General features: G+C 47.5%; 1 protein-coding gene across 2 annotated transcripts in view; it reads right to left on the bottom strand.

Annotated features, from left to right (window-relative positions):
- Positions 1–18,016, bottom strand: part of STARD8 (StAR related lipid transfer domain containing 8) — a 141,078-nt gene extending 123,062 nt beyond the window's left edge. Inside the window, exons 1-2 of one of the 2 annotated variants that reach the window (XM_089664894.1) lie at positions 17,817–18,016; positions 10,791–10,824 (exon numbers count right to left, since the gene is read on the bottom strand). In XM_089664894.1, coding sequence (XP_089521020.1) covers positions 10,791–10,824; positions 17,817–17,861 — 79 coding nt within the window. In that variant the 5' untranslated portion in view covers positions 17,862–18,016. Of the gene's footprint in view, positions 1–7,202; positions 7,698–10,790; positions 10,825–17,816 lie in introns of those variants that run through there. The other variant, XM_089664893.1, reaches the window with a different exon arrangement.
- Positions 18,017–25,099: the final 7,083 nt, after the last annotated feature.

Below are 25,099 nucleotides of genomic sequence, written 5' to 3'. Positions count from 1 at the left end.
TTCGATGGCTTCTTCAGTTCTGAGTTTCATGAAGATACCCTATAAAATACCCCTTTAAATGCTGGGGCATCTTCCTGGCACTCATTAGAACTGAAGAGGAGGCTTGGAGAACCTACGGAACGTCTTCAGCATTACAGAACAAGTCCATATGAATGTGACCAATGTGAATGCTTTGACCTTTCATGAAAACACCCGCGCGGTGTTCTGTTCACGTGTATACACAACCAGGTATTAATGTATGTAACCTACACTTTAATATATCTGAAAAATGGGTATGGAGCTTGGAGGTTCGAAAGGCGACCACCACACCCGAGTGAAGCAGAGGGCCTACTAAGGCAGATCTTACTCAATACACCAGAAGCTCCCATGAAGAAAGCCAGAGAAAAGAACCACATACTGTATTCCTGGACCAAACACCAAACAGTCCATGCTAGCAAGAGGCTGCTCCTGCCATCATGGACACAACCCCACTAAGGCCTCAGACTTGACCGTCACACCTACATATCGGATCGTTGAACATCCCATTCCAAAACCATGGCCATTAAAACAGAGTTGCCCCCTTTGTGGCTGTATCATCCTCCACCTTCCTGGGAAGGCTTTCTACAACATTTTGGAGGTTGTCGATGAGAATTTGTGAGCATTCGTGAGGTCAGGGGTACTGATGTTGGATGAGAAGACCTGCCTCACATGTTGGGTCTTATGTTGGACACCAAAAATAGACGTGGCTCACCATCGGCATTCCAAATTATCCCAAAGGTGTTCTGAAGGGCTGAGGGCAGGTTACTAATGTTGGATGAGAAGACCTGGCTCACATGTTGCGTTTCACGTTGGGCACCAAAAGCAGACGTGGTTCACCATCAGCGTTCCTGTTCATCCCAAAGGTGCTCCGAAGGGCTGAGGGCAGGTTACTAATGTGGGATAAGACCTGGCTCACATGTTGGACCTCACGTTGGGCACCAAAAGCAGACGTGGCTCACCATCGGCGTTCCAGTTCATCCCAAAGGTGTCCCGAAGGGCTAAGAGCAGGTTACTAATGTTGGATGAGAAGACCTGGCTCACATGTTGGGTTTCACGTTGGGCACCAAAAGCAGACGTGGTTCACCATCAGCGTTCCAGTTCATCCCAAAGGTGTTCCGAAAGGCTGAGAGCAGGTTACTGATTTGGATGAGAAGACCTGGATCTCACGTTGGACCTCACGTTGGGTAAAAAAAGCAGACGTGGCTCACCATCAGTGGTCCAGTTCATCCCAAAGGTGTTCCGAAAGGCTGAGAGCAGGTTACTAATGTTGGATGAGAAGATCTGGATCACATATTGGACCTTACGTTGGGCACCAAAAGCAGACGTGGCTCACCATCAGCGTTCAGGTTCATCCCAAAGGTGTTCCGAAAGGCAGAGGGCAAGTACTGATGTTGGATGAGAAGTCCTGCCTCACATGTTGGACCTCACGTTGGGCACCAAAAGCAGACGTGGCTCACCATCGGCATTACAGTTCATCCCAAAGGTGTTCCGAAGGGCTGAGGGCAGGTTACTAATGTGGAATAAGACCTGGCTCACGTGTTGGACCTCATGTTGGGTACCAAAAGCAGACGTGGTTCACCATCGGCATTACAGTTCATCCCAAAGGTGTTCCGAAAGACGGATGGCAAGTACTGATGTTGGATGAGAAGTCCTGCCTCACATGTTGGACCTCACGTTGGGCACCAAAAGCAGACGTGGCTCACCATCGGCATTACAGTTCATCCCAAAGGTGTTCCGAAGGGCTGAGGGCAGGTTACTAATGTGGAATAAGACCTGGCTCACGTGTTGGACCTCATGTTGGGTACCAAAAGCAGACGTGGTTCACCATCGGCATTACAGTTCATCCCAAAGGTGTTCCGAAAGACGGATGGCAAGTACTGATGTTGGATGAGAAGTCCTGCCTCACATGTTGGACCTCATGTTGGGTACCAAAAGCAGACGTGGCTCACCATCGGCAATCCAGTTCATCCCAATGGTGTTCCGAAGAGCTAAGTCAAATAGAGCTCCGCCTCATTTCCTGGCTGGAGGACATCCAGAATCATCTAGCACTTTCCTCCCCCAGCCCAACAGTCCCTGGCTCTTTAATTGATTGGATTTCAGCTCATGGAGGCTCAGGATCACATGTGGGGCGTTCCCTATGCAAATACTCTCTTCCTAGCAATGCCTATTCCTCAAGGCATGTTGATATATGCATAACTCCTCCCACTGCTTGTTTCAGGGCTGAGGGCTCTTGGGAGGAAGACTGAGGCAGGGTCCTGGGATGTTTTCAAGAAGCGCCATACAGCCCCCTGCCGGCCCCTCCCACCAGCCATGATCTGCCTGCATTGCCTAGGGAAGCACAGAGACCCAGTGATGATGTAATGAAATAGAAATGTTTTTTTTTTATCATGTTAATAAACGGTTTGTCGGGTGGCAGATTGCACTGTATATGAGGAAATGAAGAGCCTCGGCAGACAAATAGAACACGGATCAAGAAAAACCTGATCAGGCCGTGACCACATCTGTCCCTGTCCTTCCATGAAGGCTTCCATTGTCTACAGTTCAGCTCGTGTGCCCAGAAAACGTCCCAACACTTGACGAACGCAGCAGCTGGATTGTATGATGTAGGGGCAACCCCCTCCCCCCTTCCAGAATCACCCCCCTCCCATCCTATACTCATCCACTCTTCTAGAGACAACCCCCCATCCCAATGTCCCTTACATTGGTGATCAGTGGGAAGAATGTCCCTTACATTGGTGGTCAGTGGGAAGAATGTCCCTTACATTGGTGGTTAGTGGGAAGAATGTCCCTTACATTGGTGGTTAGTGGGAAGAATGTCCCTTACATTGGTGGTCAGTGGGAAGAATGTCCCTTACATTGGTGATCAGTGGGAAGAATGCGCCTTACATTGGGGGTCAGTGGGAAGAATGTCCCTTACATTGGGGGTCAGTGGGAAGAATGTCCCTTACATTGGGGGTCAGTGGGAAGAATGTCCCTTACATTGGGGGTCAGTGGGAAGAATGTCCCTTACATTGGGGGTCAGTGGGAAGAATGTCCCTTACATTGGTGATCAGTGGGAAGAATGTCCCTTACATTGGGGGTCAGTGAGAAGAATGTCCCTTACATTGGTGGTCAGTGGGAAGAATGTCCCTTACATTGGTGATCAGTGGGAAGAATGTCCCTTACATTGGTGGTCAGTGGGAAGAATGTCCCTTACATTGGGGGTCAGTGAGAAGAATGTCCCTTACATTGGTGATCAGTGGGAAGAATGCTCCTCACATTGGGGGTCAGTGGGAAGAATGTCCCTTACATTGGTGGTCAGTGGGAAGAATGCTCCTTACGTTGGGGGTCAGTGGGAAGAATGTCCCTTACATTGGTGGTCAGTGGGAAGAATGTCCCTTACATTGGTGGTCAGTGGGAAGAATGTCCCTTACATTGGGGGTCAGTGGGAAGAATGTCCCTTACATTGGGGGTCAGTGGGAAGAATGTCCCTTACATTGGGGGTCAGTGGGAAGAATGTCCCTTAGATTGGTGGTCAGTGGGAAGAATGTCCCTTACATTGGTGGTCAGTGGGAAGAATGTCCCTTACATTGGTGATCAGTGGGAAGAATGCTCCTTACATTGGTGATCAGTGGGAAGAATGTCCCTTACATTGGGGGTCAGTGGGAAGAATGCCCCTTACATTGGGGGTCAGTGGGAAGAATGCTCCTTACGTTGGGGGTCAGTGGGAAGAATGTCCCTTACATTGGTGGTCAGTGGGAAGAATGTCCCTTACATTGGGGGTCAGTGGGAAGAATGTCCCTTACATTGGTGGTCAGTCGGAAGAATGTCCCTTACATTGGTGGTCAGTGGGAAGAATGTCCCTTACATTGGGGGTCAGTGGGAAGAATGTCCCTTACATTGGGGGTCAGTGGGAAGAATGTCCCTTACATTGGTGGTCAGTGGGAAGAATGTCCCTTACATTGGTGGTCAGTGGGAAGAATGTCCCTTACGTTGGTGGTCAGTGGGAAGAATGTCCCTTACATTGGTGGTCAGTGGGAAGAATGTCCCTTACATTGGTGATCAGTGGGAAGAATGTCCCTTACATTGGTGATCAGTGGGAAGAATGTCCCTTACATTGGAGGTCAGCGGGAAGAATGTCCCTTACATTGGTGGTCAGTGGGAAGAATGTCCCTTACATTGGTGGTCAGTGGGAAGAATGTCCCTTACATTGGTGGCCAGTGGGAAGAATGTCCCTTATATTGGTGGTCAGTGAGAAGAATGTCCCTTACATTGGAGGTCAGTGGGAAGAATGTCCCTTACATTGGTGGTCAGTGGGAAGAATGTCCCTTACATTGGTGGTCAGTGGGAAGAATGTCCCTTACATTGGGGGTCAGTGGGAAGAATGTCCCTTACATTGGTGGTCAGTGGGAAGAATGTCCCTTACATTGGGGATCCGTGGGAAGAATGTCCCTTACATTGGTGGTCGGTGGGGAGAATGTCCCTTACATTGGTGGTCAGTGGGAAGAATGTCCCTTACATTGGTGGTCAGTGGGAGAATGTCCCATACATTGGTGGTCAGTGGGAAGAATGTCCCTTACATTGGTGGTCAGTGGGAAGAATGTCCCTTACATTGGGGGTCAGTGGGAAGAACGTCCCTTACATTGGTGGTCAGTGGGAAGAATGTCCCTTACATTGGGGGTCAGTGGGAAGAATGTCCCTTACATTGGTGGTCAGTGGGAAGAATGTCCCTTACATTGGTGATCAGTGGGAAGAATGTCCCTTACATTGGGGGTCAGTGGGAAGAATGTCCCTTACATTGGTGGTCGGTGGGGAGAATGTCCCTTACATTGGGGATCCGTGGGAAGAATGTCCCTTACATTGGTGGTCGGTGGGGAGAATGTCCCTTACATTGGGGGTCAGTGGGAAGAATGTCCCTTGCATTGGGGGTCAGTGGGAAGAATGTCCCTTACATTGGTGGTCAGTGAGAAGAATGTTCCTTACATTGGTGATCAGTGGGAAGAACGCCCCTTACATTGGTGGTCAGTGGGAAGAATGTCCCTTACATTGGTGGTCAGTGGGAAGAACGCCCCTTACATTGGTGGTCAGTGGGAAGAATGTCCCATACATTGGTGGTCAGTGGGAAGAATGTCCCTTACATTGGTGGTCAGTGGGAAGAATGTCCCTTACATTGGGGGTCAGTGGGAAGAACGTCCCTTACATTGGTGGTCAGTGGGAAGAATGTCCCTTACATTGGGGGTCAGTGGGAAGAATGTCCCTTACATTGGTGGTCAGTGGGAAGAATGTCCCTTACATTGGTGATCAGTGGGAAGAATGTCCCTTACATTGGTGGTCGGTGGGGAGAATGTCCCTTACATTGGGGATCCGTGGGAAGAATGTCCCGTACATTGGTGGTCGGTGGGGAGAATGTCCCTTACATTGGGGGTCAGTGGGAAGAATGTCCCTTGCATTGGGGGTCAGTGGGAAGAATGTCCCTTACATTGGGGGTCAGTGGGAAGAATGTCCCTTACATTGGGGGTCAGTGGGAAGAATGTCCCTTACATTGGTGGTCAGTGGGAAGAATGTCCCTTACATTGGGGGTCAGTGGGAAGAATGTCCCTTACATTGGGGGTCAGTGGGAAGAATGTCCCTTACATTGGGGGTCAGTGGGAAGAATGTCCCTTACATTGGGGGTCAGTGGGAAGAATGTCCCGTACATTGGGGGTCAGTGGGAAGAATGTCCCTTACATTGGGGGTCAGTGGGAAGAATGTCCCGTACATTGGGGGTCAGTGGGAAGAATGTCCCGTACATTGGGGGTCAGTGGGAAGAATGTCCCTTACATTGGTGGTCAGTGATAAGAATGGTTCAGCAAAACCATGTTTTAGTCCCCAGATAGTCCCCACTCCCTCATGGCTGTGAACCACCCCACTTCACAGACACATGCTGACTCCTTATTGTCCTTTCAAGCTCCCGTTCCAGACGGGGTAACTTTTTCGGGACCAAAGTTCCTGTAATCAGGGTTTAGAGGCTCTTTCCCACCCAAAGTCTCTTCCAGCCTCTGATTTCCCAAATGAGGACTTACCAATCCAGAGAGTACTTTAAACCAGTCCTCTCCTTTCTGACCGGACTACCCTGGAACCTCTCACCCTGCATGGAAGAGAACCCCTAAGTACTCCAAACATTTCTTATGGTCTTCCTAATGGGACCACAACCCAAAAAGTGGGGACACATACCTCCCACCAAGGACATATCCCCTGGTTGGGTTTGGTGGGACGGACCCCTGAAACCAGCATAAGCACCCCCTGTGCTCTCTCTTCCTCTACACGTTGGGTATGGGTGGCTTAGACACCATCATGAACTATTTCATGATGGGTCAAATGGGACCACAACCGAAAAAGTGGGGACCAAGGAGATATCCCCCGGTTGGGTTTGGTGGGACGGACCCCTGAAACCAGTTCAAGCACCCCCTGTGCTCTCTCTTCCTCTACACGTTGGGTATGGGTGGCGTAGACACCATCGTGAACTATTTCATGATGGGTCAAATGGGACCACAACCGAAAAAGTGGGGACCAAGGAGATATCCCCCGGTTGGGTTTGGTGGGACGGACCCCTGAAACCAGTACAAGCACCCCCTGTGCTCTCTCTTCCTCTACACGTTGGGTATGAGTGGCTTAGACACCATCATGAACTATTTCATGATGGGTCAAATGGGGCCACAACCCAAAAAGTGGGGACTAAGGAGATATCCCACGGTTGGGTTTGGTGGAACGGACCCCTGAAACCAGTATAAGCACCCCCTGTGCTCTCTCTTCCTCTACACGTTGGGTATGGGTGGCTTAGACACCATCATGAACTACATCAAGGTCTTGGTTGGCTCACCTGGGTCTAACGGGACCACAACCCAAAAAGTGGGGACCAAGGACATATCCCACGGTTGGGTTTGGTGGGACGGACCCCTGAAACCAGTATAAGCACCCCTTGTGCTCTCTCTTCCTCTACACGTTGGGTATGGGTGGCGTAGACACCATCATGAGCTATTTCATGATGGGTCAAATGGGACCACAACCCAAAAAGTGGGGACCAAGGACATATCCCACGGTTGGGTTTGGTGGAACGGACCCCTGAAACCAGTATAAGCACCCCCTGTGCTCTCTCTTCCTCTACACGTTGGGTATGGGTGGCTTAGACACCATCATGAACTCCATCATGGTCTTGGTTGGCTCACCTGGGTCTATCGGCGCCGACAACCTGTTCCTCAGACGTCTCCAGGTCTTGGAAGCCCGTTTCTTGAACACGGTCCCATAGGTCCTGCTTCTGTCCGCCATTCCCGGTCAGATCCTACTCGCGAAAACCTCCAAAAAATCCACAGAGGAGAGCCTCAGGAGGGATCAGCACGGCGTTCAGCCTCCATCTGCAGCTTCATGGAAAGTCTGACACGGCTTGTGGTCGGGACAACCCAACCAGTGTGTGTGTCGATGTGTCTGCTTCCTCGGCTACCAGCGTCTGGCCTCCTAGGTGTCGCTCTCCTCCATGGACGTGGGTGGAAGTTCTACGGGAGGGGATTACCGTCCCAACGACGTCTCAGCGGCTGTAGACCACGAGCTCCACCAAAGGCGCTCAGGAAAAGCGTGGAGGACAACGTGCCGCCCCAACGTAGGAGGCTCAGTTCTATGACTTCGGTCGCCGGCGAATCTTTGCGATCTTCTTCTGACGCTTCCAGTTCCCCTTTTTTGAACCTCTATGAATGTCTGAGCTCTTCGTGACCCGGGCTTCATGTGACGCGGTCAGGGTGACGCCGCCACGCTCTGCGGTTGGAAGGAGATCCATCCTCCCCCCCCCCCCAAAAAAAAAGCCACTTTTGCTGAAGGGAGGAGGAGGAGTGAGGGAGTTCTCAGGGCTCACGGTGGGGCAACAGCTGTTCACATCGATCTGTGACTCCGGGTTCAAAACAGAGCAAACAGAGCCCCTCCGGTGGTCACAAGTCACACGGCTCGGATTTCATTACAAGGAGGCGGTGAACGTGTCCTCCTCGCAGCCCGCTCTGCTCTGCCAGGCATGCCAACGGGTCCTGAAGGCCGGGATATAAAGGAGGCGATGAATGTGTCCTCCTCGTAGCCCGCTCTGCTCTGCCGGGCATGCCAACGGGTTCAGGATGCTGTGATACAAAGGAGGCGATGAATGTGTCCTTATAGTCTGCTCTGCTCTGCCAGGCATGCCAACGGGTACTGAAGGCCAGGATATAAAGGAGGCGATGAACGTGCCCTCATCATTTCTCGTACCCTGCTCTGCCAGGCATGCCAACGGGTTCCGAATGCTGTGATACAAAGGAGACGATGAACATGTCCTCGTCACTCCTTGTAGCCCTCTCTGCTCTACCAGGCATGCTAACAGGTCGCGAAAGCTGTGGTACAAAAGGAGACAAGTAACATATCCTCGACGCGCCGCATAGCTTGCTGTGCTCTGCCAGGCATGCCAACGGGTCCTGAAGGCTGGCATATAAAGGAGGCGACGAACACGATCTCATCACTCCTCATAGCCAGCTCTGCTCTACCAGGCATGCCAACGGGTTCAGGATGCTGTGATACAAAGGAGGCGATGAATGTGTACTCCTCGTAGCCCGCTCTGCTCTGCCAGGCATGCCAACGGGTCCTGAAGGCTGTGGTACAAAGGAGACAATGAACGTATCCTCATTGCTCCTCGTAGCCGCTCTGCTCTGCCAGGCATGCCAATGGGTCCTGAAGGCCGGGATGCAAAGGAGGCAATGAAAGCGTCCCCATTCAGAAACGCAGTTCGGATGCCTTTCTGCATGTGCGTTTTGACGCGTTTTTGATGCATTTCAAAGCGTTTTTCTCTTTTTATGTTTTCTTCATCTTAAATACGGACATGTGCATTTTTATGCGTCCTGGTGCGTTTTTGAAGCGCCTCGCCACGTTGCGGTGCAGTCCAGTGCAGGAAAAATGCAGCACTTTATTCTCCACCAGAGTGCACATGTCCCTTTTTAAATTGAAGAAAAAGAGAAGGGGGAAATGAACCGGAACGCGCCAAAAACATATAAAAAACGCACCGGAACGCGCCCAACACGCATAAAAAATGCACCGGAACGTGTAAAAGAAGCATAAAAACGCACCGGAATGTGCCAAAAACGCATAAACAGTGCACCATAGCATGTAACAAACACATAAAAACGCATGAAAAATGCATAAAAAACGGCACAGGAACGCATAGTAAGCGCATAAAAAACACAGTGGAATGCGCAAACATGCATAAAAATGCATCGTAACGCATAAAAAAAGCATAAAAACACACGAAAAATGCATAGAAACAGCACCGGAACGCATAGTAACCGCATAAAAACTGCACGGGAACGCACCAAAAATGCATAAACACTGCACCGTAGCATGTAAAAAACACATAAAAAACGCACAGGAACGTATAAAAACGCACCGTAAACACTGCATTGTAGCATGTATCAAACACACCAAAAATGCATAAAAACGCATGAAAAATGCATAAAAACGCACCCGAACTCGTAAAAAACACACTGGAATGTGCCAAAAATGCATAAACTGCACCATAGCATTTAAAAAACACATTAAAAAAAACGCACTGCAAACACTGATTTGTAGCATGTAACAAACATATAAAAATGCACCGAAACGCTCAGTAGTACCCCCAGCTCTGCTGATCCCCCACTCAGTAGTACCCCCAGTTCTGCTGATCCCCCTCTCAGTAGTACCCCCAGTTCTGCTGATCCCCCACTCAGTAGTACCCCCAGTTCTGCTGATCCCCCTCTCAGTAGTACCCTAAGCTCTGCTGATCCCCCTCTCAGTAGTACCCCCAGTTCTGCTGATCCCCCACTCAGTAGTACCCCCAGTTCTGCTGATCCCCCTCTCAGTAGTACCCCCAGTTCTGCTGATCCCCCTCTCAGTAGTACCCCCAGCTCTGCTGATCCCCCTCTCAGTAGTACCCCCAGTTCTGCTGATCCCCCACTCAGTAGTACCCCCAGCTCTGCTGATCCCCCACTCAGTAGTGACCCCCAGCTCTGCTGATCCTCCAGTCAGTAGTAGCCCCCAGCTCAGTTGATCCCCGCTCAGTAGTAACCCCCAGCTCTGCCGGTCTCCCACTCAGTAGTGACCCCAAGCTCTGCTGATCCCCCTCTCAGTAGTACCTCCAGCTCTGCTGATCCCCCACTCAGTAGTAACCCCCAGCTCTGCTGATCCCCCTCTCAGTAGTACCCCCAGCTCTGCTGATCCCCCATTCAGTAGTACCCCCAGCTCTGCTGATCCCCCACTCAGTAGTAACCCCCAGCTCTGCTGATCCCCCACTCAGTAGTACCCCCAGCTCTGCTGATCCCTCACTCAGTAGTAACCCCCAGCTCTGCCAATACCCCACTCAGTAGTACCCCAAGCTCTGCTGATCCCCCTCTCAGTAGTACCCCCAGCTCTGCTGATCCCCCTCTCAGTAGTACCCCCAGCTCTGCTGATCCCCCACTCAGTAGTAACCCCCAGCTCTGCTGATCCCCCACTCAGTAGTACCCCCAGTTCTGCTGATCCCCCTCTCAGTAGTACCCCCAGCTCTGCTGATCCCCCTCTCAGTAGTGACCCCCAGCTCTGCTGATCCCCCTCTCAGTAGTCCCCCCCCCCGCTCTGCTGATCCCCCTCTCAGTAGTACCCCCCGGCTATGCTTACATTGTCCATTACATTGGTGGTCATTGTTATATCTGAAGGATCCCTGAGCAGCCTCTAGAGGCCTCTGGTTGGGGAGGTTCTTCGATCTGTCTGATGTTCGATGTAACACTGGGAATCTTTCTTACCTTCTGTCTTCTTGTACTTTGGAGATTCGGTGATCTGGGGAGGAAGGAGAATCTGCTCAGAGCTCCAGAATTCATCGGAATTTTATTTAAACTTTATGTATAACAAACATTTTTAGTTTTGGAGGGAGGGGGGGGAAGGGGTTGGACCCCCTCTAAAGGTTTGTATTTCTGTCCGTGTCCCCACTGGGCCCATCTGTCCCGGGGCCCCTTCCCCCCCCCCTCCCCCATCTGTCTCGGGGGTCATGGAGGGAATCCAGAATTTTACAGTTGTCATCAAAACAAAAGGAGAGGGGGGTCCTGCGATGGGGACACGGGTTCCGGTGACACCGAGGACGGGAATTTTTTCATATCCTGTTGTGTCTCCAGGGCCTCCAGACACGACATCAGAAATACATTTCATCGGATTATATTTGGCCTCCCTGGTCCCTCCATTGCCCCATGAAAATCGAATGTTCTCAGGCTGAGTTCTCTGCAGATCAAATGTGAATGGGGAGAATACTTCATTATGGCCACTAGAAGGTGCTGGCTCTCATGTCATCACCGGGTCTCTGTGCTTCTCTATGCAATGACATCATCATGTCTTCACTGGGTCCCTGTGCTTCTCTATGCAAAGCCATCATCATGTCTTCACTGGGTCCCAGTGCTTCTCTATGCAATACTATCCACTACGTCATCACTGGGTCCCTGTGCTTCTCTATGCAAAGCCATCATCCTGACTTCACTGGGTCGGCCACGGGGGGGGGGGTAATTCCATATTAATGCCATGGGGGGGGCAGACACTTGTTGGACCCGTGTCATGTGTCAGCACTGCAGCTGCTTGTTGTCTCCACCAGGGGCTCAGGTGAGACGGTGACAACGCCGGAGTGCAGCTGAGAGACCGGGACGGGGCGTTGTCGCCCTATAACAGGATGTGACTGTAAAGGGACGGATACTAGGTGGCGCTGAGGAGCATGTTCAGCACCATCTAGTGGCCATAGTGTGGAATTTTCTGCCTTCACGCATTCAATCTGTCAGAGAACATTCGATGTTGACCAGAACATTTGATCCTGCCGGAGAACATTCGATCCTATACGAGAACATTCGATCCTGCCAGAGAAAATTTGATGTTGCCGTAGAACATTCGATCCTGCCAAAGAACATTTGATCCTGCCGGAGAACATTCGATCCTGCCAGAGAACATTCGATCCTGCCGGTGAACATTCGATCTTGCCAGAGAACATTCGATCCTATCGGAGAACATTCGATCCTGCCGGAGAACATTCGATCCTATCGGAGAACATTCGATCTTGCTAGAGAACATTCGATCCTGCTGGAGAACATTCGATGTTGACCAGAACATTCGATCCTGCCGGAGAACATTCAATCCTGCCAGAAAACATTAGATCCTGCCAGACAACATTCGATCCTGCCAGACAACATTCAATCCTATTCGAGAACATTCGATCCTGCCGGAGAAAATTCGATGTTGCCGTAGTACATTCGATCCTATCGGAGAACATTCGATCCTGCCAAAGAACATTCGATCCTGCCGGAGAACATTCGATCCTGCCAGAGAACATTCGATCCTGCCAGAGAACATTCGATCCTGCCGGTGAACATTCGATCTTGCCAGAGAACATTCAATCCTATCAGAGAACATTCGATCTTGCCAGAGAACATTCGATCCTGCCGGAGAACATTCGATCCTGCCGGAGAACATTCGATCCTGCCAGAAAACATTCGATCCTGCCAGAGAACATTCGATCCTATCTGAGAACACTCGATCTTGCTAGAGAACATTCGATCCTGCTGGAGAACATTCGATGTTGCCAGAGAATATTCGATCCTGCCGGAGAAAATTCGATCCTGCTGGAGAACATTCAAAGTTGCCGGAGAACATTCGATCCTATTTGAGAACATTCGATCCTGCCGGAGAACATTCAATCCTATCGAAGAACATTCGATCCAGACCTTAGTACATTCGATCCTGCCGGAGAACATTCGATTTTGCCAGAGAACATTTGATCCTGCCAGTCAATATTCGATCTTACCAGAGAACATTCAATCCTATCAGAGAACATTCGATCCTGCCAGAGAACATTCGATCTTGCCGGAGAACATTCGATCCTATCGGAGAACATTCGATCTTGCTAGAGAACATTCGATCCTGCTGAAGAACATTCGATCCTATCCGAGAACATTCGATCCTATCGGAGATCATTCGATCCTGCTGGAGAACATTCGATGTTGCCCAGAACATTCGATCCTGCCAAAGAACATTCAAAGTTGCTGGAGAACATTCGATCCTATTTGAGAACATTCGATCCTGCCGGAAACCATTCGATCCTGCCGGAGAACATTCAATCCTATCGAAGAACATTCGATCCAGACCTTAGTACATTCGATCCTGCCGGAGAACATTCGATTTTGCTAGAGAACATTCGATCCTGCCGGAGAACATTCGATCCTGCCGGAGAACATTCGATCCTATCGGAGAACATTCGATCTTGCTAGAGAACATTCGATCCTGCTGAAGAACATTCGATCCTATCCGAGAACATTCGATCCTATCGGAGATCATTCGATCCTGCTGGAGAACATTCGATGTTGCCCAGAACATTCGATCCTGCCGGAGAACATTCAAAGTTGCCGGAGAACATTCGATCCTATTGGAGAACATTCGATCCTGCCGGAGAACATTCGATCTTGCCAGAGAACATTCGATCCTGCCAGTGAATATTCGATCTTGCCAGAGAACATTCGAAATCTATCAGAGAACATTCGATCCTGCCAGAGAACATTCGATCCTGCCGGAGAACATTCGATCCTATCGGAGAACATTCGATCTTGCTAGAGAACATTCGATCCTGCTGAAGAACATTCGATCCTATCCGAGAACATTCGATCCTATCGGAGATCATTCGATCCTGCTGGAGAACATTCGATGTTGCCCAGAACATTCGATCCTGCCGGAGAACATTCAAAGTTGCCGGAGAACATTCGATCCTATTGGAGAACATTCGATCCTGCCGGAGAACATTCGATCCTGCCTTAGTACATTCGATCCTGCCGGAGATCATTCGATCTTGCCAGAGAACATTCGATCCTGCCAGTGAATATTCGATCTTGCCAGAGAACATTTGATCCTATCAGAGAACATTCGATCCTGCCAGAGAACATTCGATCCTGCCGGAGAACATTCGATCCTGCCGGAGAACATTCGATCCTATCGGAGAACATTCGATCTTGCTAGAGAACATTCGATCCTGCTGAAGAACATTCGATCCTATCCGAGAACATTCGATCCTATCGGAGATCATTCGATCCTGCTGGAGAACATTCGATGTTGCCCAGAACATTCGATCCTGCCGGAGAACATTCAAAGTTGCCGGAGAACATTCGATCCTATTGGAGAACATTCGATCCTGCCGGAGAACATTCGATCTTGCCAGAGAACATTCGATCCTGCCAGTGAATATTCGATCTTGCCAGAGAACATTCGAAATCTATCAGAGAACATTCGATCCTGCCAGAGAACATTCGATCCTGCCGGAGAACATTCGATCCTATCGGAGAACATTCGATCTTGCTAGAGAACATTCGATCCTGCTGAAGAACATTCGATCCTATCCGAGAACATTCGATCCTATCGGAGATCATTCGATCCTGCTGGAGAACATTCGATGTTGCCCAGAACATTCGATCCTGCCGGAGAACATTCAAAGTTGCCGGAGAACATTCGATCCTATTGGAGAACATTCGATCCTGCCGGAGAACATTCGATCCTGCCTTAGTACATTCGATCCTGCCGGAGATCATTCGATCTTGCCAGAGAACATTCGATCCTGCCAGTGAATATTCGATCTTGCCAGAGAACATTTGATCCTATCAGAGAACATTCGATCCTGCCAGAGAACATTCGATCCTGCCGGAGAACATTCGATCCTGCCGGAGAACATTCGATCCTATCGGAGAACATTCGATCTTGCTAGAGAACATTCGATCCTGCTGAAGAACATTCGATCCTATCCGAGAACATTCGATCCTATCGGAGATCATTCGATCCTGCTGGAGAACATTCGATGTTGCCCAGAACATTCGATCCTGCCGGAGAACATTCAAAGTTGCCGGAGAACATTCGATCCTATTGGAGAACATTCGATCCTGCCGGAGAACATTCGATCTTGCCAGAGAACATTCGATCCTGCCAGTGAATATTCGATCTTGCCAGAGAACATTCGAAATCTATCAGAGAACATTCGATCCTGCCAGAGAACATTCGATCCTGCCGGAGAACATTCGATCCTATCGGAGAACATTCGATCTTGCTAGAGAACATTCGATCCTGCTGAAGAACATTCGATCCTATCCGAGAACATTCGATCCTATCGGAGATCATTCGATCCTGCTGGAGAACATTCGATGTTGCCCAGAACATTCGATCCTGCCGGAGAACATTCAAAGTTGCCGGAGAACATTCGATCCTATTGGAGAACATTCGATCCTGCCGGAGAACATTCGATCCTGCCTTAGTACATTCGATCCTGCCGGAGATCATTCGATCTTGCCAGAGAACATTCGATCCTGCCAGTGAATATTCGATCTTGCCAGAGAACATTCGAAATCTATCAGAGAACATTCGAAATCTATCAGAGAACATTCGATCCTGCCGGAGAAAATTCAATCTTGCCCAGAACATTCGATCTTATCGGAGAACATTCGATCCTATCGGAGAACGTTCGATTGTGCCAGAGAACATTCGATCCTGCCTTAGTACATTCGATCCTGCCAGAGAACATGCGATCTTGCCAGAGAACAATCAATCCTGACGGAGAACATTCGATCCTGCCTTAGTACATTCAATCCTGCCAGAGAACATTCGATCCTGCCTTAGTACATTCGATCCTGCCGGAGAACATTCGATCTTGCCAGAGAACAATCTATTCTGCCAGAGAACATTCGATCCTGCCTTAGTACATTCGATCCTGCCTTAGTACATTCGATCCTGCCTTAGTACCTTCGATCCTGCCTTAGTACATTCGATCCTGCCTTAGTACATTCGATCCTGCCGGAGAACATTCGATCTTGCCTTAGTACATTCGATCCTGCCTTAGTACATTCGATCCTGCCGGAGAACATTCGATCCTGCCGGAGAACATTCGATCTGGCCTTAGTACCTTTGATCTTGCCAGAGAACAATCAATCCTGCCGGAGAACATTCGATCCTATCAGAGAACATTTGATCCTGCTGAACATTCGATCTTGCCCCACTAATTTACATTCGATTTCATATGGCACCCCCAGGAATCGGGGCTCGCTGATGCCAGAGTTCTTCTTTAGGAAGCATTGCCAGTCTTATTTACATGGTCGCTATAGAAGGTGGAGTTTCGTTTGGGGGGAGGGGGGGTCACCCAGTGATGACACGATGATGGCATTGCATAGAGAAGCACAGAGACCCAGTGATGATGAGATGATAGCATTACATAGAGAAGCACAGAGACCCAGTGATGACACGATGATGGCATTGCATAGAGAAGCACAGAGACCCAGTCATGACATAGTAGATAGCATTGCATAGAGAAGAACAGAGACCCAGTGATGACATGATAATGGCATTGCATAGAGAAGCACAGAGACCCAGTGATGACACGATGATGGCATTGCATAGAGAAGCACAGAGGCCCAGTGATGACACAATGATGGCATTGCATAGAGAAGCACAGAGGCCCAGTGATGATGAGATGATAGCATTACATAGAGAAGCACAGACACCCAGTGATGACACGATGATGGCATTGCATAGAGAAGCACAGAGACCCAGTGATGACACGATGATGGCAGTGCATAGAGAAGCACAGAGACCCAGTGATGACACGATGATGGTATTGTATAGAGAAGCACAGAGACCCAGTGATGACACGATGATGGCATTGCATAGAGAAGCACAGAGGCCCAGTGATGACACAATGATGGCATTGCATAGAGAAGCACAGAGGCCCAGTGATGATGAGATGATAGCATTACATAGAGAAGCACAGACACCCAGTGATGACACGATGATGGCAGTGCATAGAGAAGCACGGAGACCCAGTGATGACACGATGATGGCAGTGCATAGAGAAGCACAGAGACCCAGTGATGACACGATGATGGCATTGCATAGAGAAGCACAGAGACCCAGTGATGATGAGATGATAGCATTACATAGAGAAGCACAGAGACCCAGTGATGACACGATGATGGCATTGCATAGAGAAGCACAGAGACCCAGTCATGACATAGTAGATAGCATTGCATAGAGAAGAACAGAGACCCAGTGATGACATGATAATGGCATTGCATAGAGAAGCACAGAGACCCAGTGATGACACGATGATGGCATTGCATAGAGAAGCACAGAGGCCCAGTGATGACACAATGCTGGCATTGCATAGAGAAGCACAGAGGCCCAGTGATGATGAGATGATAGCATTACATAGAGAAGCACAGACACCCAGTGATGACACGATGATGGCATTGCATAGAGAAGCACAGAGACCCAGTGATGACACGATGATGGCAGTGCATAGAGAAGCACAGAGACCCAGTGATGACACGATGATGGTATTGTATAGAGAAGCACAGAGACCCAGTGATGACACAATGATGGCATTGCATAGAGAAGCACAGAGGCCCAGTGATGATGAGATGATAGCATTACATAGAGAAGCACAGAGACCCAGTGATGACACGATGATGGCATTGCATAGAGAAGCACGGAGACCCAGTGATGACACGATGATGGCATTGCATAGAGAAGCACAGAGACCCAGTGATGACACGATGATGGCATTGCATAGAGAAGCACAGAGACAAAGTGATGACACGATGATGGCATTGCATAGAGAAGCACAGAGACAAAGTGATGACACGATGATGGCAGTGCATAGAGAAGCACAGAGACCCAGTGATGACACAATGATGGTGATGATTCCCATCTCCCAGCTGTGCTCTGCCTCCGGCTATACTCTACAATCAGCACATCGATCGCTCTGCGTCGCTCGTTACCTTTTCACGTCTGAAGCACGCCCTGAGCAGGTCCAGCAGCGGCATGTCGTCTGTCGGTGGGGGCCCCTCAGAGGGGCGTCTGGGGCCGGTCAGATCCTAGGGTGTCGAAGCCCCGGAGCCGAGGACGACTGTGCTGATCGGTCAGCGAGGAGGGGCGGAGCCGACAGTTTAAATCCTGCACTCCTTTCCCGTTGGCTGGAGGAGCGCCCCTGATCCTGGCACCCCTACAGCGCCGCAACCCTCGCACCGTGCCCCCGACCCTCGCACCGTGCCCCCGACCCTCGCACCGCGCCCCCGACCCTCGCCCCCGACCCTCGCACCGCGCCCCCGACCCTCGCCCCCGACCCTCGCACCGTGCCCCCGACCCTCGCACCGCGCCCCCGACCCTCGCCCCCGACCCTCGCACCGCGCCCCCGACCCTCGCCCCGCGCCCCCGACCCTCGCACCGCGCCCCCGACCCTCGCACCGCGCCCCCGACCCTCGCCCCGCGCCCCCGACCCTCGCACCGCGCCCCCGACCCTCGCACCGCGCTGCGACATTCAAATCGCTCCACAACCATTCTATTTATACTTCCAGGGGGGGGCGATGGAACGAACCGCCAACCAGAATCCGGGATACGGAAACATCGCCGCCTCCCCGGGACCACCCGACCCTCCGCGTAACCCTTTCCTGTCATCCCTGACACATTTCTCTTCTATTCTATTCGACAGAACCCGGGGGAAGGATTCTCACCATCTCTCCGGAGTCAGCGGAACGTTCGATTTAATCCATTCCTGTCATCTCTGATTCTATTCTATTCTATTCTAGAACCCTGGGGAAGGATTCTCACTATCACTCCATAATCAACAGAACGTTCGATGTAACCCTTTCCTGCATCTCTGATACATTTCTCTTCTATTCTATTCTATTTGACAGAACCCGGGGGAAGGATTCTCACCATCTCTCCGGAGTCAGCGGAACGTTCGATGTAACCCTTTCCTGCATCTCTGATACATTTCTCCTCTATTCTATTCCATTAGACAGAACACTGGGGAAGGACACTCACCATCAACCAGGAGTCAGCGGAACGTTCGATTTAATCCATTCCTGTCATCTCTGATTCTATTCTATTCTATTCTAGAACCCTGGGGAAGGATTCTCACTATCACTCCATAATCAACAGAACGTTCGGTGTAACCCTTTCCTGTCATCTCTGATACATTTCTATTCTATTCTATTCTTTTAGAAAGAACCCGGGGGAAAGATTCTCACCATCAACCAGGAGTCAATGGAACGTTCGATTTAAACCTTTCTTGTCATCTCTGATTCTATTCTATTCTATTCTAGAACCCTGAGGAAGGATACTCTCCATCATTCCTGAGTCAAGTGAACGTTCGATGTAACCCTTTCCTGTCATCTCTGATATATTTCTTTCCTATGCTATTCTATTTTATTCTATTAGAAATAATTCTGTGAAAGAATTCGCTCCATCACTGCAGAATGTGTACAGCCCTGTTCATCCATTCGCATAGGTGACCAAGAGGCAGTCAAATTCCGGTTCAGCTGCCTATTTTTACTGCCCCCCCATGTGAAAGACCCCCTAGGGATGGATCTGGTGGCTGCCCCTCCTGCCCACCATCCTCGTCCCAGCCCAATCAGAAGTTACATTCTTGCCTATCGATCGAATTCCACTTCCCCGCGTGTGTCACATCGATCAATGCGATTGTCGACGTTGGATCAATTAGAGATCGATCAGAAAAGAGATCGATCGTTTATCGCCTCCCCCCCCTCCGATGTTATCGGGTCTCCTCCTGCAGGACAGGGGCCCAGCGACTCCGCCATTCCTTCCACGGGGATCATCCAATTAACTTTCCTCTTTGGATCGATCGAAAAAAAAAAAACCTAAAGTGGAACTCCGCCCATGAAAACCCCTTCTAGGCGCTCCTGTGTTTCTACCCCTTAAAGCCCAACTCCTGCACCCCCCCCCTCCCCCAATACAAGGGGGTTCGGAGGGCTCTGATCATCAGAGCTTACACTCTAAAGGGAGGGTGGAGTCATGGAAATGGTGAATGGACGAGTGGGGAGGTAAAATTGATGGACAAGTGGGGAGGTAGAATTGATGGACAAGTGGGGAGGTAGAATTTCGGCTGTTGGGTGGAAAAGTGGGATAGGCGTCCCAGAAGAGATGAGTTTTCAGGGATCGATCCCCTAAAGGTGGACGGAGGTGGACGGACAGGTTGGGGTAGGGAGTTCCAGAGGATGGGAGAGGCTCTGGGGAAGTCCTGGAGGCAAGCGTGGGAGGGGCTGATCGGGGAAGAGCAGGAGGGCGTAGGAGGAGTGGAGAGGACGATTTGGAGGATATTACGAGACGAGGTTGGTGATGGAGCTCGGGGGCTTCCAATGTTGTTAGGATTTGCCATAGTTGGGATCACTTTGACCCAGTTGGCCAGAGAGGGATCATTTTGATGCAGTTGACCAGAGAGGGATCATTTTGGGCCAGTTGGCCACAGATGGATCACTTTGACCCAGTTGACCAGAGAGGGATCACTTTGACCCAGTTGGCCAGAAAGGGATCACTTTGACCCAGTTGACCAGAGAGGGATCACTTTGACCCAGTTGGCCAGAAAAGGATCACTTTGACCCAGTTGTCCAGAAAGGGATCACTTTGACACAGTTGACCAGAGAGGGATCACTTTGACCCAATTGTCCAGAAAGGGATCACTTTGACACAGTTGACCAGAGAGGGATCACTTTGACCCAGTTGGCCAGAGAAGGATCATTTTGATGCAGTTGACCAGAGAGGGATCACTTTGACCCAATTGGCCAAAGAGGGATCATTTTTTTGCAGTTGGCCAGAGAGGGATCACTTTGACCCAGTTGGCCAGAGAGGGATCACTTTGACCCAGTTGGCCAGAGAGGGATCATTTTGGGCCAGTTGGCCAGAAAAGGATCACTTTGACCCAGTTGGCCAGAGAGGGATCACTTTGACCCAGTTGGCCAGAAAAGGATCACTTTGACCCAGTTGGCCAGATAGGGATCACTTTGACCCAGTTGGCCAGATAGGGATCACTTTGACCCAGTTGGCCAGAGAGGGATCACTTTGACCCAGTTGGCCAGATAGGGATCACTTTGACCCAGTTGGCCAGAGAGGGATCACTTTGAATGGAGAGCCCATGAAGTGATCGGGGGGCCCTGACACAAGGCAAGCCGAGGTGTGATTGGACAGAGAGTAATCATCCCAGAAGTGAGTAAAAGGTTTCCATCGCCCTCTGCTGGACAGTTGTGGTAATGCAGCCAATGTAAGATGCCGGGTCTATGGACTCCTTGGAATGAATCTTCCAGACACAAGACAATCAGATCTGTCCAACATTCACCAGACCACAGATAATACAACCGCAGAGAAGTCCACAGACCGAGGACATGACCAACTGCTCCCTACAAAGCCAAGTGAGGAACTCTTCACCATCTTGGCATTTGACAGGGTGACAACGCAGGAGCACAGTCAGGAGACGGGGACAGAGCGGTGTCACCTTAAAACAGGAAATGCCTCAACAAGGATCTTCATGGCAGGACCACCAGGGACAACAGTAGACCATGCCTCTGTAATCTGAGGTGAAACAGCCACTCACAGCCTTCATGGGAAGCTTGTGTGACAGGGTGACAACACAGGAGCACAATCAGGACAGAAGGTTGTCACCCTATAGCAGGAAGTGCCTGAACAAGGATGGTCATGGCAGGATCACCAAGGACAGCAATAGACCATGCCTCTGTAATCTGCGGCGAAACAGCCACTTATATTATTTATTGGACAGGGTGACAACACAGGAGAACAATTGAGAGACGGGGACAGAGCGTTGTCACCCTATAACAGGAAGTGCCTGAACAAGGACATTAATGGCAGGACCACCAGGGACAGCAGTAGACCATGCCTCTGTAATCTGTTGTGAAACAGCCACTTACAGTCTTCATGGAAAGCTTGTGTGATGGAGTGACAACGCAGGAGCACAATCGGGAGACGGGGACAGAGCGTTGTCACCCTATAACAGGAAGTGCCTGAACAAGGATGGTCATGGCAGGATCACCAAGGACATCAATAGACCATGCCTCTGTAATCTGTGGTGAAACAGTTACTTATGTTATTTATGGGACAGGGTGACAACGCAGGAGCACAGTCGGGAGATGGGGACAGAGCGTTGTCACCCTATAACAGGAAGTGCCTGAACCAGGACTTCCATGGCAGGAGCTGCAGATTTCAGAAGACTGAAAATGAGTTTTGAAATGACATTCCATAGCATTCCATGTTCCCGTCTTTCTCTCCCTATAGATAGAAATCTGAGCGATTATCCATCCGGAACGGTCGGGGTTAATCCGCGCTCTTACCGCCCCCCCAACAGCTGCCGGAATAAATGCAATCTCCGGGTGAGAGGGGTCCCTGTTCCCGCAGCAGATCTCTCATTTTTCTGTTGACCTTTTTGGAGAATTTTCTGCATAGCAGAGAGTGGAAAATCACTGGACGTCCGGCCCCGCGATTAACCCTCCCGCCACATGGCGGCCCGCGGTATCGCGTCGCAGCGACTCGTCTGCCTTGCAGCACCGGGGTCCTCGGCCCAAATCCCAGACATCCGCATGGAGTTTGCATGTTCTCCCTGCGCTCGCACAGGTTTCCTCCCACATGCTGAAAAGGATCATTGGCCCCGGTGCGCACACACACCTGCGATAGGAACCGGAGAGCGTAAGCTCTTCGTTTTGTTCGTTTTTTTTTAATGCAACACTAAAAAAAAAATAAAAAAATAAAAAATTAAGTGCTAAATTGACGGTATTAAACCCAAAAGAATAAAATGCTTTTATTTTTTGTCAGTAAAAAAATATTTTTTTTTAAACGTCGTTTAAAGCAAAAAAAAAAAATTACCTTTTTTTTGTCTTTAGGTTTTAAAAAAAACAAAACACAAATTTTTACAAGACAAGGGGGTGAATTCACACAAAAAAAAAAAGAATGATTCTGAGGTATTAATGCAAAAAAAAGTTACTTTTTTTGTCTTTAGGTTTAAAAAAAAAACTATTTTTTACAAGGCAAGGGGGTCAATTCACGAAAAAGAAAAAAATATAAATGATTCTGAAGTATTAATGCAAAAAAAAATGTTACTTTGTCTTTAGGTTTTAAAAAAAAAAAATAATAATTTTTACAAGGCAAGGGGGTCAATTCTCAAAAAAAAAAAAAAAAAAAAAAAAAAAATGATTCTGAGGTGTTTAAAGCAAAAAAAAAAAAAAAAACACTTTAAAGTGCTTTGTACCATCGTATTATTGCCATTCAAAAGCCAAATTATAGAATAAAATGGATACTTTTTGCCAGTAAAAAATTAACTTTTTATAAACGTGCTTTAAAGCAAAAAAAAAAAAAAAAGTTACTTTTTTTTGTCTTTAGGTTTAAAAAAAATAAACTCATTTTTAAAAAAAAAAACAACAAATTTTTACAAGACAAGGGGGTCAATTCACGAAAAAAAAAAAAAAATGATTCTGAGGTATTAATGCAAAAAAAAAAAAAAAAAAAATTACTTTGTCTTTAGGTTTTAAAAAAAAAAAAAAAATTATTTTTACAAGACAAGGGGATCAATTCACAAAAAAAAAAAAAAAAAAGAATGATTCTGAGGTGTTTAATGCAAAAACAAAAGTTACCTTTTTTTGTCTTTAGGTTTAAAAAAAAAAATAAATAAATAAATAAACTCATTTTCAAGACAAGGGGGTCAATTCACAAAAAAAAATGATTGAGGTGTTTAATGCAAAAAAAAAAAAAGTTACCTTTTTTTGTCTTTAGGTTTAAAAAAAAATAAACTAATTTAAAAAAAAAAAATAATAATTTTTACAAGAGAAGGGGGTCAATTCACGAAAAAAAAAATGATTCTGAGGTATTAATGCAAAAAAAAAAAAAAATTACTTTGTCTTTAGGTTTTTAAAAAAAAAAAATTATTTTTACAAGACAAGGGGATCAATTCACAAAAAAAAAAAAAAAATGATTCTGAGGTGTTTAATGCAAAAACAAAAGTTACCTTTTTTTGTCTTTAGGTTTGAAAAAAAAAATAAACTCATTTTTACAAGGCAAGGGGGTCAATTCACAAAAAAAAGAATGATTCTGAGGTTAAATACCTCAAAAAAAATTTAAATTTTAGGGGAAACCCACTTTAAAATGCTTTGTACCATCATATTATTGCAATTCAAAAGCCAAATTATAAAAGAAAATGGATAATTTCATCAGTTAAAAATTTACTTTTTATAAACGTCGATTAAAGCAAAAAAAAAGTAACTTTTTTTGTCTTTAGATTTAAAAAAAAATAAACTAATTTTTACAAGACAAGGGGGTCAATTCACAAAAAAAAATGATTGAGGTGTTTAATGCAAAAAAAAAAAAAAAAAAGTTACCTTTTTTTGTCTTTAGGTTTAAAAAAAAGTAAACTCATTTTTATTTTTTACAAGACAAGGGGATCAATTCATAAAAAAAAAAAAAAAATGATTCTGAGGTGTTTAATGCAAAAACAAAAGTTACATTTTTTTGTCTTTAGGTTTATAAAAAAAATAAACTCATTTTTACAAGGCAAGGGGGTCAATTCACAAAAAAAAGAATGATTCTGAGGTTAAATACCTCAAAAAAAAATTTAAATTTTAGGGGAAACCCACTTTAAAATGCTTTGTACCATCGTATTATTGCCATTCAAAAGCCAAATTATAGAATAAAATGGATACTTTTTGTCAGGAAAAAAATAACTTTTTATATACATTGTTTAAAGCAAAAAAAAAAGTTGCTTTTATTGTCTTTAGGTTAAAAAAAAAAAAAAACTCATTTTTACAAGACAATTCACAAAAAAAAAAAAAAAAAAAAAAGAATGATTCTGAGGTATTTAATGCAAAAAAAAAAAAAATAATTTTAAGGGGTAACCCACTTTAAAATGCTTTGTACCATCATATTATTGCCATTCAAAAGCCAAATTATAGAATAAAATGGATACTTTTTGCCAGTAAAAAATTAACTTTTTATAAACGTCGTTTAAAGCAAAAAAAAAAAAAAAAAGTTACTTTTTCTGTCTTTAGGTTTTAAAAAAAAATAAATAAACCCATTTTTACAAGACAAGGGGGTCAATTCAAAAAAAAAAAAAAAGAATGATTCTGAGGTGTTTAATGCAAAAAAAAAAAAGTTACTTTTATTGTCTTTAGGTTAAAAAATAAATAAACTCATTTTTACAAGACAAGGGGGTCAATTCACAAAAAAAAAAATGATTGAAGTGTTTAATGGAAAAAAAAAAAAAAAGTTACCT

The sequence above is a fragment of the Staurois parvus genome, unplaced genomic scaffold, assembly GCF_062004578.1.
Source record: "Staurois parvus isolate SC_StPar_1 unplaced genomic scaffold, SC_StPar_1.0 ptg002090l, whole genome shotgun sequence".
NCBI lineage: Eukaryota > Metazoa > Chordata > Amphibia > Anura > Ranidae > Staurois > Staurois parvus.
Note: the sequence above shows the minus strand (reverse complement) of the source record. Positions and strands in the feature narration are given on the sequence as shown.